Source organism: Pleuronectes platessa, chromosome 22 (genome assembly GCF_947347685.1).
Source record: "Pleuronectes platessa chromosome 22, fPlePla1.1, whole genome shotgun sequence".
Taxonomy (NCBI): Eukaryota; Metazoa; Chordata; class Actinopteri; order Pleuronectiformes; family Pleuronectidae; genus Pleuronectes; species Pleuronectes platessa.
In genome coordinates, this window is record NC_070647.1 from 1332543 (window position 1) to 1347192 (window position 14650).

General features: G+C 41.0%; 1 protein-coding gene across 2 annotated transcripts in view; it reads right to left on the minus strand.

The window, feature by feature from the left end:
* Positions 1-14650, minus strand: part of scube1 (signal peptide, CUB domain, EGF-like 1) — a 111691-nt gene that overhangs the window by 42964 nt on the left and 54077 nt on the right. For both annotated transcript variants that reach the window (XM_053415023.1, XM_053415022.1), the window contains exons 5-6: positions 5003-5131; positions 2935-3051 (exon numbers count right to left, since the gene is read on the minus strand). In XM_053415023.1, the coding sequence (XP_053270998.1) occupies positions 2935-3051; positions 5003-5131 (246 nt within the window). The remainder of the gene's footprint in view (positions 1-2934; positions 3052-5002; positions 5132-14650) is intronic.

A 14650-nucleotide genomic window follows, 5' to 3' on the forward strand; every position in this document is an offset into this window, starting at 1 on the left:
CTATCCACCCACATACGCACGCGCACACACACAATCACTCTTTCCTCTTGTGAATTAAGGATAAATCCTTTTTTCCACCTTAGTTTTAACATGGATGCTCAGACAAGACAGGCAATCAGGTACTATCACCAGAAAGCAGGAGGAGGAGGGGGAGGAGGAAGGGGAAGCAGAGGTGTAGCACTATATAGAAAGGGTAAGATGGTGGGGGCCTCAAAGGTTGGCCCACAGAGTAGCTGGGAGTCTTGGACCAAAGACACAGGGGTCCTTTCTCTCGTCAAGAGAGACAGAGAGAGAGAGAGAGAGAGAGAGAGAGAGAGAGAGAGAGAGAGAGAAAAAATAAACAACATTAGGAAAAGTGGGAGAGGAAGGCTCCTGCTCGCACTCATTTGGATTTTGGATTCCTCTTCGCAGCTCTCTCTTGATGGTGTGTTTTACTTCTTCAGAGCAGCTGAAAAATAAAAGGGTTATCGGCAATCAAAACCTGTTGAGAGAGAGAGATGCAGAGGGAGAGAAAGAGAGAGAGAGAGAGAGAGAGAGAGAGAGAGAGAGAGAGAGAGAGAGAGAGAGAGATGTTTCCAGTGTTTGAATACAGCAGGAAGCCCAGTGAAAGCAATAACATCAGAGAGTTCCATGTCCATGTATGTGTTGGACAAGTGTAAAAATCTCTCCAGGTCACATGTACAAAATTCAACTTACACTTTGTCTATAACGGTTATATAAATGACTATATGTGGAAAAAACATTAGTTCAATTGGTTCCTCGAGGTTTACAGTGTTCAATTACAACATAAGCAGAACCTGACCAGTCACAAGGAGTCCCAAGGAGTCCCAAGTAGCCTATTAGTTGGACGAATATTTGGTGACATACTGCCAGGTTCGAAATTCTGGCAGCAGAGGAGTAAAAAAAAGACCCTGATTCCAATGTGTGACCTTGAGTGATGGCTGTTTTGGGAGTTCCTGCTCCGATTGAAATGCAATGAACACAAATCTGAAAGAAAGGAAATCCAAACTCTTGTTTGGTATTCTTCTTTTAAGGATTCATAGGAACTGCTGGCTATCTGACATCAACTTACATTTCATTACTGAAAAGGATAACTGATGGATTTATGGGATGTTTTCTACAAATGATTAGGATTCCGTCCTTACTCCTGAAAAAACACGAAGCAGTTATTTTTTTTAGCTTCATTGTTTCCTCTGAGCTCAAGTATACCTATTTACAATATATTTGTTGGTACCTAAACTGTTGCAGAGCAGGACCTTGGAGGACCTCGGCCGTTGATAAATGTATTAGTTTATTCCCTCAGATCATGAGTTTGAATGCAAAGTAAAAGAACAGAAACAATCTCTAAGTGGTAACAGAATATTGTCTTTAACATCCAAAATGTGTCTATGTATAAACATAAAACTATAAAACCTGAACCACCCATTTATATTGTACATGACATCAAACAAGCTGCAGTTGACTACAAAAGTAATGAAGTGATGATGAAAATTGCTTTTGGGCTCTGCAAATTATTTGTTACATACATATCATCAGTAAGAAGGTGAGGAATACAGAGTTATGAATAACTCCACTTACCTGAAACACTTTATTCTCCCTCTACTCCTTAGAGAAATAGAAGGATGAATGAGTTTCCTCTGTTTAGCCATTTTCAGACTCTAGAGATTACATTGTTTTTGTTTGTGGCACATTGAAACCGGTGTCGGCTCTTTTCACCACAAACTCTCTTACCATTTCGGTCGTTGTCTTCCAAATATGTATTGCTCTGCACTTTCACGATATTTTGTTTTCTTTTTGTATTTTTTCATTTGTCTATGTATTGCATGTGAAACATCATCACCAGGCCACTTGCTTGAGGTTAATCCTGCAGAAGATCACTTGCTGTGTGCTTACATGGTCTCCTCTGGAATTTCTGTGGACTTTATACTCGGGGGCCAGGCGGAGAAAGTGAGCAGAAACTCTGCAGGCTCTCAGTTGGACGTTTGCATTCACACATAAAGTCTGTGCGGAGAAAGTCCGGAGGAGGTCCAGAGCTCAGTGGATTGCTTCTGTTGATGGTCATATGTGCAAATGACCTGTCTGAGCAGAGAGAGCTGCCTGCTGGTCGCTGGTCCAGTCCACTGACTTTGCACATGGTGAATGTGTTTTTTAGAGCTAGAGATGTGTCATTAATTTGAGCTCACAATGATCTCCAACACATCAAACATACCACAGCTAAGTCCTTGGTCCAGACAGTTAGCCACTGTGATACTCCCTCCAAAACGTATTATGGGCCTTATCATAATGTTGGTGTGCCGGAGAGATGGGACCCTATCTTACATTCAATGCAAATCAGCAACAACTGCATTACAAATTTCCGACCAGCACAGTTGTTCTGCTGTCCAGCGTGGCACTGGCAGCAGCCACATTGTTTAAAAAACAGGGACCTGGTCTCAACGTCGAAAGATGTGTCCACCAAGGTTCAAGTGCACCTGGCTTTGGGAATGTGAGACTGGTTCTTTGGTAAATTCTAAGTTACACCCAAATCACACCCAGGATTAATGGAGCGACCAAGTACAACCCCTTTGAATCAAGTGTCTGGCACAGCAACATTCTATACTCTGTTAAAAACAAACTAGATGTACTTGCTCCATGAGCTTTAGATAGTTACATTAGATTGTTAAAACTGAGCCCATAGATGATGGATACATAGATTAGAGACTGTTAAACGAACACATGGAGACAAAAAGTGTGAACCTCAAGAAGTAGTTTAATAGTTGGCTTAAAATAAACCATCAGCAGTATGCAAATCAGCCTAAAGTAGTTACCAATGAGAACATAAAGTTCCAAATGTTTCTCATCATAGAACAGGTGTTTCGGTCAAACAGCGAGGGCTGAGAGCTTCATGCTTAATGTGTGTACATGAACTAGGAGGTCAACATGGTGGTCACTTACCAATGCAGGTCTTGCTGTCTGAGTGCAAGGCGTATTTCTGATGGCAGCCGCACACTGGCCCAGTGTCAGTGTCATCACAAGTGTGCTGACAACCCCCATTTCCATAGTTACACGTCACTGAGGAAAACACATTGATTTAAGTCACACTCCTTGTACAGTGAGTTCAACACAAGGCTCAAGGTGTGTTTAATGAGAGTTGTACCAGACAGTTGCCGCAGCGGGACATTTATAATGTACCACAATTAAGAAGCAAAATGATGACAGACTGGATATTGGGCTTGACAAGACTGAGCGCAAGGCATAAAAAAGTGAAGAGAGAAGAGGACGGTCAGAGAGAGAGGGAGGGGGGAACATACATATTGAGGGTTTGAAAACATTAAAAAAAATATTCTTATAGATCAATTGAGAGGCAAAGTTATAAAAGGGGCATGGCAGGAAAAAGACGAGAAAAACTGTCTCCTTGTCTCAGCTGGGAACAATTTTGAACGACTGAAGCCACATTTATGAACGTGTTCCGGCTCGAGATTTAGATTAGATTTAATACAAGCTGTATTTGCTGTTAAACAGCAGGAGTGGAGTTCGATCAATTAGCACTCAACACCATAAACTGCTCCTTGACAGTTCCTGGGATGTCAGAAATTACTAACAAGAGCAGGAGTTTCTGGATGGGGGCGGTAGGTGTAACCCAGACACCAAACAGGACTTAAAAGGATCTAAAAAGGTTTCCACAAGAACCTTAACAGGAAGGAGATACAACAAGAAGCAGAGGGAAGAGAGAAAGGCTTTTTTGACATTTGAAAAGGATGTGAAAAACTTGAGGGATAAAGAAAAGGTGAAGAGATGGAAAGAATTAGGGGGAAAAAAGAGAAAGAGGAGATTGTAATGAAAATTGTAACTACAGGAACTTTTCTGGGAACTTTTTGGAGAACTCAAGAACTTAAGCCTCACCAGACAACGCAGGTTTCCTTGGCCCTAAACCTGCCAGCAAAGAAGTACCTATTAAGCGGCCGCAGACGGAGCTAGAGTTTGCCATAATAAACATACCTTAGCTGATTTGTCAAGCACTCACTATGTGAGAGAAATGTGATTCGTCCAATGATTTTACTTCCTCCTAATCTGCTTTTAGATTTGCGAGGTGATGAGGAAAAGCAAGCATGAATATATTCTGTGACATTTTGGGAACTTTCCTGACTTTTACCTAACCTGGGAACTTTGAATTCCTTGGTAACTCTAAAAAAAAAAGGAACGAGAGGAGGGTGGAAGTTAAAAACAGAGAGAGAGAGACAGAGGGAAGGAAGGGAATGTATGTAATGTGTATGTATGTTGTAAACATAACTGCTGTTGCTTTCATCGCTCATTTATTACCGTCCTGTGCCGCCGTGCTCAACAGGCCGGCAGAGCACAGGGTCTCTCGCTGCTAATGAAATATTACCACAGCGGGGGACACATTAGAGCCTTTCAGCGGCTTTCACAATCTTTACACTCTGACCGCCTGAGAGGAGAACAAGATGTGTTGCCAAACAAAGTGTAACTAAAAGCGTATTTTTCCCCTCTCAAAAACAGCAGCCCTAAATTCCATGTCTGCAAGCACTCAGCATGAAGAGTGAGAAACAGGGATGGAGTGGTGAGGGGTAGGGGGGGTTTAGAGGGTTAGAGACATGAAGTCTCTCTACTGAATCCTTCAGCACATTCAGCTTGGTCTGAAATGCTTAACTCACTTGAGTATTAATGTCCACATTCATATTTTATCTTTGAAGTCCTACCGTCATTGCTATTACAGATTTTTATTAAAGGAACAGTCTAGATCCTTCATCGCAACAGCAACTCAATAAAGTAAAGTCTATAAAACAAAGTGTTAATGCCTTGCTGCTATATGAATTGTACAATAAAGTTATAAATCAACTGACTAAAGACTAACAGATGATGGAATGTGTTACACAGAAGGGAATTTCACTACATTAAGGATTGTCAACACATTTAATGTAAATAAGCCTGACAACAGGCTAAAGTTGTGTGTATGTGTGTGTGTGTGTGTGTGTTCAGGAGGGGTGTCAGATGTGATACGTACATGTACACTCTTTCTGGTTTCTGGCCAGCTCAAAGCCAGGGCGGCATTCACACGACACCCCGCCTTTGCCCGGAGCCTCTCTGCAGATGTGGGCACAGCCATGGTCCTTGTTCATGCAGTTCATCCCATCTGTGTAGAGGACAGAGAGAGAGATCAATGACACCTTCATACCATCAAAGTGCCTTTGTCTGATTGTGCAGAAAGGAACTAGTCATTATGGTCACTGGTACACAACTGGTCAATGAGACATCAACAAGCAACCATGAGAGTTATGATCAGTTTATCCATAAAATCCATTTATACATAAAAAAGTAAATAGGCTTCAGTAGCTTCACCATGTCTTCATGTCAAACTAAAAAACCCTGCTTTGATGGTTGACTTTTGCCCTCTTCTGTTTTTCAGTGGCGTGTCATGACTCTATCATTCATATCTCTGCAAATCTGCAGGCAGGGAAGGACGCAACCAAATTCAAATACATCCTGAAAGTGTCTCTTATGAAAACTTTTGATCTGTGATTTGTATTTGAATCACACATCCCTTCACTATATATGTCAATAATTACGACTGTCCCTTGTGTTTGCTAAGACCAATTGTGTTGTTTTCCCCCCAGGCTGAGTAAACAGGTATGTCTGATGACAATGTTTGTGTGTGTGTGTGTGTGTGTGTGTGTGTGTGTGTGTGTGTGTGTGTGTGTGTGTGTGTGTGTGTGTGTGTGTGTGTGTGTGTGCGCCGTAAACATAACCCCATGAAGAAAGATTTGACCAATTAAAGGAAAGTGTATGTTATGTGGTGGTTCATGTCAACCGTATGTATGATTCATGGCCCTGAATCCTCTTTCACACTCTGCTGTTGACACTGGGAGTGTAGAGACAGTTTTGAGCACCTTTCTCAGTTTCTATCCAGTGACACCATTTCTGATTGTCCCCACCAGTGTTCAAAACAATTCAGCAGAGGCAGGGATCCCCCCCAGCTAATTGCACCCTGATCCCACAATATAAAACGAGTGAGAACAGAACACAATAATACAAATACAGAGTTCTGTCACATCATCAGAGCAGAGGGCCGAAGCCCTGATATTAAATAGAGAACCATGTAAATGCGTCTCTCTTGTCCAATCAACAGTCAAAGGTCATCGAACCACTGGTTTGATGACACATTTCCACTTCATCATCAGCACCAATTATCTTCTGAACCTTAATGTATATCTCTGCTCAGCCAACGTCTGTCTCTGAACTGAGATCTCTTCTCTCCAGCACTGACACAGCAGGTCATCGTGCCTCCTCTTACTCATCCTGTGATCCCTCTAAAGTGGTGCAAAAAATGCCGTGATAAAGGCAGCAGCTTTTTTTAAATTCAGTCAACTAGCTTTTGAAAAGTATAAAAGGACTAAAGAAAACATGAACATAGTTTAAACTGTCAATTACAGGCACAGTCAGGATCATAAATCCAGTCATCTTCTTCCGTCATCCACTTCGGGCCTGAACTGAGTGAGAAACCAAGGGCAGTGTTTGGTATGTACTTTATTTGCCAAAATACAAAAGAAAGGAACATGAAGTCCAGGAAATCACAAACTCTGTTCAAACCTGGTGTTAACTTCCATCCTTAGTGATCTGATCACAGTACAAATGTGAACACACTCAAGACATTTGAGATCAAATCACTCAGACCTAATTCAGAGGTGGTCTGGTACACATGAGGCCACATTCTTTTAGCATTGTGAACACAAATGTGTCCTCAACCAGACTGAAGGAACGTCTACTCAGCTGACATTCGCTTGCCCACAACAGTTTCTTAATGAACCAAACGTATTTCCACAATTCCTCCGTGTTTCACATACACAGATTTATTTGTGGCCAGAATATTACCAGTGATCAACGCATTTTGATGGTGATCTGGTGAATTTTCATACTCTGCGTACCTCCCAAACCCTAGAGATCTGAACCCCTGTCATCTGCTTGCTACTGATTCAAATTATTTAAACAACTATGTGAATGGCATTGCCTTTGTGAAACTAGCAAATATTAAAGATATAAATATGACAAGGGAATAACCTGCCATTCAATTTCAAGTAGCTGTTTTTGTGTTTCCTTGTCAATGGAAACATGTCACAGCTCACCTCTATCCGGTTTCAACAATCTGTCTACTGATGAATTCAAAAATGAATAGAGACATTTTACAATGAAGGCAAGAACAGATGGGTGACTGTTTTAGATGCTGACATATTATCAGGTCTTATTCATGAATTGGAAAGTAGATATTATCTGTCAAATGATGTGATACATTTAAAATGTTGAATCCTTCAACATGGCATCAGATAATCCAACACTTTATAACACCTGAAATATCTCTGTCTGTTGACAGAGGCTACATCCATACTCGGTTTTAACTCTCCGACTACTATCACATGACCTCCTTCCACAACTACACAACCTGCATCAGCCTCAGCTTTGAGTGTTTCTGTGCCTGTTGTCTTTGCTAACAGCTATTGTGCAATAATGCCTTAAAAGTGATAGCATAAAATGGTGTGCCTTTCGGCATTCAATAAATGTGGTTATCAAAATAAAATATAAAACATTAATATTAAAAATATTAATATATATTCATAACTTTAGTTGGTTAAAGTTACCTCAGGGCACCACCCTTCAAAGGAAGGGAAAGGATAACCAATGTATTGATTAAGATCAGTCTCATTTAGATCTAGTTCAATTAGAAATCTCAATATTTACTATCAAAGATTATATAATGAACAGTTAAGGTTATGGAGTTCTTGACAGTGTAGAGGTTGGCAAAATTCACTTATGTAACATTAATGAAAGAACATTTGTGGAAACAAACATTTATTATGAATATAATAAAGTATAAAAACACAAATTACTAGCAATGTACTAGCTAAACAAAGATATGTATGTGAGTGTGGGGGTCTATGTAAATCAGGGTGTTCTCAAAATGGTGGCTTGCCACAGTTCACACCCTCCTCAGCATGCTTTCAAGACGGTTGCTGACCCCCCTAAAGTTAACAGCCCCCCCCCCTTTTCTTATGAAATGGGGAAGGAGATAACTAGGTGTAGAGATATGCGTGTCTCTGTGTAAATGTTAATCAGAGAATAAAAGAGTCACAGAGATCCTGTGAAGAGCGTAACTAACATTAACTTTCAAATAACTAGTAACCACAATCTCACAACACATATCAAACTTATAAACGTCACACAGAATCAACTAAACAGTCTTGCTTAGCTTAGTATCAATATTAAGCCCAGATTGTTTTACCAGTCCTTGGAAAGGGGAAAAGGAAGTTGCAGTTCCGCTTGCAATTCTGTGAAGTCTCCGGGCTAGTTGTAAGGTTTGCCTTTGCAGTCCTTATGAGCTGTGGGGCTCACTTGCTCGTTGAATCTTACCTGCAGGACATCGAGTCGCTGCTAGGAGTTTGGAAAATCTTGAGATGCGTGGAGGTTTACTTGAAGAGATGAGTTGGAAGCTGCACCTCTGACCTCCTCTCGTTGGGTGGGAAGAGAAGATGCCAGGCTCCCCCCTCGGCGATGCAGGGGAAGATAGGCCGGCAGTCTGCCTTCTTGGAAGGGTTGTGAAAAGAGAAAGAATTGGGGGAGACCTTGCCTTATTTTGGCCCGGTGACCTCGTAGGTCATGGTGCCAGACTGACCAATTCACACCTCTGTGTGAAGTTGAGGAATCCTGGGAGAATGAGTTCCCTGTGCTCTGGCTTTTTCCAGAACGATGGAACCTGTGGCACCCTGGGAGACTGAGTTCGGGAGGCTTCTCCAGAACAAAAGAGCAAGCAGCCTCAGGCCTTGTCTACATGTGGCCGAACCTTGGCTTCACAAAAACCATGTCCCAACACAGCTGTTGTGGTATTTTATGATGACACCAGAAGTTACATTTGTAGGAGTAATGCTAGTATGGATGTAACCAGAGACTGGAGAATTGATGTGTTCAAGGCGAGCAAGGAAACATGTGGCAGCTTCCTTTGTGTATGACTTCAGTTCATATATGACAACTGAGACATATGACCTAAAGCCTGCTGTTGACTTATCGATGCTAACAGCTAATCGTGGGCTCCATCAGAGAGAAAATCATCAACCATGTTCGATAGCAGTCAGTGAGGGTAGGGATGACAACACCTTGTAGGATAATAACCATGTAAAAGATGAGCATCCAAGCAACATCTACATGTGTACGACAAGATTGCTCATTGATAGCGTGAGCCTGCAGACTCTTTACTTAATTTTACTTAAAACTGTAAAAATGTGAGTTCCCAGATGAAGTGAGCTCCAGCCATAAAAAAAAAAAAAAACACATCAAACAAGTGAGTATCAATAATTTGTATCTGGATTGCATTAGTGTGCTACTGTAGCACTCATCACACTCTATCTACTTGGTGCAAAGACACACCCCTTACTTGGTCCCCATGGTGAATAGTGTCCCTTCATTGGGCCTAAGAGCACTTCAAGTACCTCATTAGGGTCCCATTCCTTCTAAAGAGTCCCCTTCCTTTTCTTCTTGTTCTTGTTCTTGTTCTTGTTCTTGTTCTTCTTCTTCTTCTTCTTTTTCTTCTTCTTCTTCTTTTTCTTTTTCTTCTACTTCTTCTTCTTTCTTTCTTTCGGTTTAATGGCGGGTGGCAACCAGCGTCAAGGTGCACTCTTAACAGGACCATTCTATCAAAGTCCAAAATCAAAGGAGCCAATCGATTTACATGATGAAATGAAAGATTGTTGTTCAACATTATATAATACATTAACATACACAGTGGATGGCGGTAATACACCTTGACGCTGTTGCCACCCGTCAATAAACTAAACGAAGAAGAAGAAGAAGAACGTTGTTAATGTTACATTTTGGCAGTAAAATCCAGCAGACCAGCAGCACAATGAAGCCAGGGGGTAATAAAAATGTTCAACTGTTGCCAAACCATGCACTGACCCTGTTTGAAAACTTAACTCATAAGAAAGCAATGTATCTACTATCAATTTAAAACTGGGAAAAGTCAAATAAACAGAGGCGGAGGGAGACACAGGCACGGCACTCAGCACAATCGAGCCTAAAACAGCAAACAGAGCAGCTGCCACGAACCGTGGCCTCTCACCATGTCCGATGTGACGAGGCAGCAAGGCTGAGAGGCAAAGCCTGCAACTCACTGACATATTCACTTGTCATTCCTGGATAACCCACATGGGTCCCTGGAGATTTGTTAACTTAGTGTCTCTCTCTCTCACACACACACACACACACACACACACACACACACACACACACACACACACATCCCAAATCCACAGTCATATGAAAATAAAGTTGATATAAAAGTGACAAGTTATATATTACATTACACTTAAAGATGGCCACATTCGTTACCCGAAAAGCAATTTCCCCATTTTAGTAACACACCAGCATTAAGTATTAAGTGGTAGGTGTTTTAGTACAGACACATTTGGTCCACTTTACTTTGGCACAGTAGTACAGCCAGGTTTGCTATGAAAAAATTAAACTAGAATGACACTCAGCAGAGCATATACCTTTAAATTCAACCATGCACTACCAAGGTGCTCATACATATCAGCTCCCTTAATATACCAAAACTCTTTTCCATCAAGATCCATGCATTATTCCCAAGGAAATCAGTGAAGATTTAAGAAAATAAAAATATAATTTCTTTATATATTCCTGCTGGAAAGAATAAAACTGACAAACAAACCATCAGACAGCAGCAAAAACACAAGCTCCTTGGCAGGGATACAAATATTAGTCGGATTGGAGCCATATTTATCAGTTTAACTTTCTGCTTCAAGCACAACTGACTATATGTAGATGTTTTCTAAGCACTTAGAGATTTTAACTGCCATTTTTTAAGTACTTTTTAAAAATATGGATTAGCAAAACTGGAGGTGTGAACAACAATTGTGAGATGCAACTGCTGTACTGGATGTAATAAGCCAGTAGCCACATACCGAGGTCTCAGGTTGTACAGTTAAGTCTCAGCTTGTACAGAATCAACTAAGGGTCCATATGAGTTTTTCAAGTGAGATTCAAATAAATTCACAGTATGTGGTTTTAAATTATGCCAGTGGTGACCATACCGAATGATCTGTGAAAAAGAAGCATAAGGCTGAGATAACAAAGAGGGTTTCATTATATATTTTTTGATGCTGGATTCTTGAAATCCAGAGATACTACACCCACACTGCATGTTGTCAGCTTTCATTAGAAATGCCACACAATGATAATGCCCTGGTGGAGCTGCAGCTACACCACCAAGTGCTAGTTGGTGGCAGGGTTTTTCTTATTCCTTTGGGAGTGCACTTCAAACAATGCCAATTGAAACTGAGCAGATCCTGTTATTTTCTTTTACCTATATGTACTTGTCTGGCCACTAAGAGACCTGCTACCAAGTGGATCAGTCACAAGTGGCTGTGATCTTTGTTGCTGTGATGTGTAGTATTTTGTATTTTGATGTCAAAAAGGAAGATAAAATCTAAGAAGATAAAATTAACTCAGTGGCTGACTGGAATGATTAAGGAAAAAAAAAAAAAGATGGTATCAAGAGGGAAGTTTTTGACTATAAATATTAATATATTGTATAGAATCATTATATGTTATAGCATGGTATTTTAGGCTTTGAGTTAAAAATAGCTTCTATGTCACTTTTGACCAACATTTTTTAGTCAGCAATGAAAAGGCAGAGAGAGGGCTGGTGTTTCTTCTTTCCAGCTCAGTGTGTATGACTTTATTTAGACTGGGGAGGTCAGCAGGTTTACAACTGCTGAAGCTCCTCACCGAGAGCCCCAGCAGGTCCAGTTAAAACACTAAGACACGTCTTCATGGCCCAATAAGAGCCCCCAGGACACAGTTGGTCTCTCACACAGTCTCTCCTCTGTCTCTTTTATTATCCTATGTCTGTCTTTCTCTTTCACTATCCTTGCCTTTCTTTATCCACCTCTGCACACATATCTCTCACTCTCACAGGAGCTCTGACTCCAGATGAGGTCCAAGCATATCACAGCCATGTTATTACAACCTGGCTCTTGCAGTGTTTCACCCCAAAGCCCCAAAAGTCTGGCTGGCAGAGTATAATGGAGACCGGAAAAAGGAGGAATAGAGTGAAAGACAGAAACAGATAGAAGGAGCAAAACTTAGGAAAGAGGAGAGGAATGTGAAAGAAAGTTAGAATGAGAGAGAGAAAGACTGAGAGATGGAGACATTACAGGATAATTGAGAGGCTCACAGTCACTCTCCTCAGTTTCCTCTGAGGCTGATGAGGAATGAGGTGATGCTGAACGCCAGTCTTTTAGCCTGATCTCCTCTGCAGGGACAAGGAGATATTTCCCAGTTTTAATCATCTGTGAACTAATGACCGTGTAAACTTTAACATTGAAAATCCAAATCCCTTTAAGGAACAATACAAATAGAACAACAATTATTTACGTACGTGTAGGAGTCCTTTAATGTTTAAAGGAGTAAACAGATATTCTGCAAATGATCTTGTAAACTTGTGTAGAAATGTCCGGCAAAAGACAATGGTTTGTTAAGTTTGAGAGCTTTGATGGAAACTTAAAAAAAGGGATGGAACTTCCAAAATGCACTTGTTAGGTGATTGAATGAGCCACCTGTCTGTCACAGCCGATGCTCCAATAATAAAACTACCTGTGTGTGTGCATGTGTGTGTGCGTGCGCATGTCTTTGGGTGCATTTGTGTCTGCACTGTAAGTATATACTGTACATCAATACACAAGTTTCTAGGTCTACCCGCTACTGATCATCTGAACCTCTACACCCACAAATGTGTGAATTACCAGTGTTTACACAGTGATTTTATACTGGTTTTTAAGCTTGAACTTTGCAAAATGTCCCAAAATGTCCCAATGCAGTGTGAGATAGTTTGGGTGAGACACATTTACAAGTCCGGCGAGGTGTGCTGCCGTATGTGTGTGTCGGTAGAACATGCAAGAGGTAAAAAATATTCCTGATGTATTCTCACATTGGCTCACTCAGACATTTTCTGGACATTTTAACAGGAGGCTGGCAGGAAAAGACCAGACATGTGTGTTCTTACATTAGTGCCCTCCAGAAAATGTCAGGCTATGTGCAGAGTTCAGCTTGAAAACAGCTCATGTGACTTTAAAATCCTTTTGTACACAAAGCTGTTCAATTCAGATGCTGTTACAGCATCCTCTCCAAAGACAACACTGTTACATCACTCTGTTACATCACAGCTTGGTCATGTGCAGTGAATAGCTAATGTATGTGTGTGTTGAATTTACTTAATTAACCTGGTTTCATTACTGGAAGCAACAAGCTGAGTCTCTGCCTCAGATTCTCTCCTTTTTATTCCGGAGAGGCTGACATTAAAATCTGATATTCCCCACCTATCAAGCATTTGCACAGCTGTGAACAGCAATGCTTTAATAAGTATGTTTAAAAGTCCCATTAACAAGGAAAACCTGGTCATTAGCTATAAAAATTAGATAAAAAACTCCAGAGCTGTCCTCCCCCTCCCTCCACTTCCATCCATGCTGTTGTATATGCCATTTTAATTGAAATCCTGACAGACACTAGCTGTGTATCTCTCACTGGTTTGTTCAAACCACAGTGCTATAGGTGCTAAGCCAGGAATTTCAATGAGTGCTTTTCTTCAACTGCCTGCATTGAACTCCTTTACATAAGGACTGTGCCTTTCTACCCACCCCTCACATCTCTTCTTTACACACACACACACACACAAACACACACACACACACACACACACACACACACACACACACACACACACACACACACACACACACACACACACACACACACACACACACACACACACACACACAAACACACACACGAACAGTCAGATCCCCTTTGCTCATTATGTTGCATTGTCTTATTGCAGGGGTGTCCAAACTACGGCCCGCGGGCCATCTGCGGCCCGCCATCCATTTTAAATTGGCCCGCCTCAATAAAATAAAATTTATTTTTATTTTTTTAAACTACCAATTTAGTAGCACTTAAATGGCACTTACTTATAGCACTTTGTAGGTTTGCTCTATTCTTGAAGAAATTGTACTTTCTTGATTCTTGTTGTTCTGGGTTTGTAACCTCGGGTAGGGGAGAGCGGGGTAATGTCAGACATTTTTTACATTTGCTCCCCTTTAGGCGAGCTAAAATTATTTATCAGTAAAACTTAGACATTTTCCATTAATTCAAGATGTTTCCTAGCAATGGAGATGATCAGAATGTCTTCAGGACAAAGGGAAGTGAAAATATGATTTTTTTTAAAGTGGTCTTGTGTGTCAATTTACCCCAGCTTAGGGGTAAAGTGAGACAGACCAGAGAAATCAAGGGGGTAAGGTGATCCACTCACTTTTTCCACTTTAAAACTACCATAACAACACATGTTGTAATAGGTAAATTAAGCACATTTATGATTATTATGATTCATGTGATCTCTTGCACACCCTAGCTTACCTGCACATTGTTTCTTTGTCCAATTGGCAGGGACAGGGATATTGTTTTTCTCTGCGTATTCAAATGCCAGTTCCAGCACTTAACTGGAGCAAGGCCATGGAACTGGTCAGCTAGTTTTTTCAAGTGTTTGGCAAGCTCCTCCTCCATCTCATCTGTGAATATTCTCTTTACCTCAGCTACT